Raw genomic sequence first — 1,327 nt, 5'->3', positions numbered from 1 at the left:
CATGTTAGGATGTAATTCTTAACCATCTTTTGCTGTTTAGTGTTGTATTATTCTAGTCCCTCAACATATTCTTTTGTTGTTTATTATTTATATGATGCAATTCTTCTGTGAACATTATGTTTCAGGGCCTGCTATGGTGTTTTGAGGTTCGTAATGGAAAATGGTGCCAAAGGTTGTGAGGTTTGTTCAACTGATGAACCTTTGAGCTCCTGTTACCAAACTGCTGAATGATCTGGTTTTTACGATCTTCTTATGTTAATCAGGTCATTGTTAGTGGGAAATTGAGGGCACAGAGAGCCAAATCCATGAAGTTCAAGGATGGCTACATGATTTCTTCTGGTCAGCCAGTTAAGGATTACATCGACTCTGCTGTTAGACATGTTCTTCTCAGACAGGTTTGGTTTCTAATTATGTACAAAAAAACCTAATTTGATTACCAACTTGTTCATTCTCTTATGGACTTTACCAAATTCTCCTTATCATTGTTGTTGTTTAGGGTGTGCTTGGTATCAAAGTCAAGATCATGCTTGATTGGGATCCTAAAGGGAAGGTCGGTCCCAAAACTCCCCTCCCTGATATTGTTACTATCCACCCACCGAAAGAGGAAGAAGATTATATCCGGCCGCCTGCTGCAGTTCTGTCAAGTGAAATTGAAGTTCCTGTTCCTGTTGCATGAAATGGCCTGGAATAGTGGTTCATAGTACCTGAATTGTTGGTTTTTCTTTTTGGCATGTGATGTTTGTTGTCGGAGACATAAGTTTGAAATCTTCCTAATTTAATATCGCCTGAAAGAATTTTGTAATACTCCAGTTATAAGATTTTTCAGCATTAGTTCTATTTCTTATTTCTTTTTTGTTGCGGACTTCTCATTTCCCCGGTGGTTTTGCTTCTTGTTATCTATTTCGATGTGTATGTTTTATCCTCTGATGATTTTAACTATGGCGATTGAATTAACGCCCAATCTGTTGTAGTCTCATTTTTATTATAAAAATATCGTTGAACATTTAAAGACCCCAAGGAAGTTGATTTCAACAAGTGTCAACAGTTAACAACGCAACTTTTCACCAAACAACTTCAATTTGCGGGCTTACTATAATATCACCAATGGTGTCTTTAGTAAATTTTTTTTTAAAATTTATAACCACAACTATTTGATTTCATTATTATACTAATTTGCCTAAATTCCTTAGAAGTCATTTGCTTGATACAGAGGTGAAAGTAGTTGAGTATGTTCAACAATGAAGCTTGTTATCAAGTATCGTGAGTTTTTTTGGATAGTCGTAAGATTTCAAACAAAAAATTCAAATGTGCATGGTTGTCAAACTCG

At 35.6% G+C, this 1,327-nt stretch overlaps 1 protein-coding gene across 1 annotated transcript in view; it reads left to right on the top strand.

Moving 5' to 3' along the window:
- LOC107630483 (40S ribosomal protein S3-3) overlaps window positions 1-853 on the top strand; it is a 2,539-nt gene extending 1,686 nt beyond the window's left edge. The window contains exons 4-6 of the mRNA XM_016333628.2: window positions 126-180; window positions 264-395; window positions 497-853. Coding sequence (XP_016189114.1) covers window positions 126-180; window positions 264-395; window positions 497-676 — 367 coding nt within the window. The 3' untranslated portion in view covers window positions 677-853. The remainder of the gene's footprint in view (window positions 1-125; window positions 181-263; window positions 396-496) is intronic.

Source organism: Arachis ipaensis, chromosome B03 (assembly GCF_000816755.2).
Source record: "Arachis ipaensis cultivar K30076 chromosome B03, Araip1.1, whole genome shotgun sequence".
In the NCBI taxonomy this organism is placed as follows: domain Eukaryota; kingdom Viridiplantae; phylum Streptophyta; class Magnoliopsida; order Fabales; family Fabaceae; genus Arachis; species Arachis ipaensis.
The sequence above is the reverse complement of the archived record's forward strand: the minus strand, read 5'-3'. Positions and strand labels throughout refer to the sequence as shown.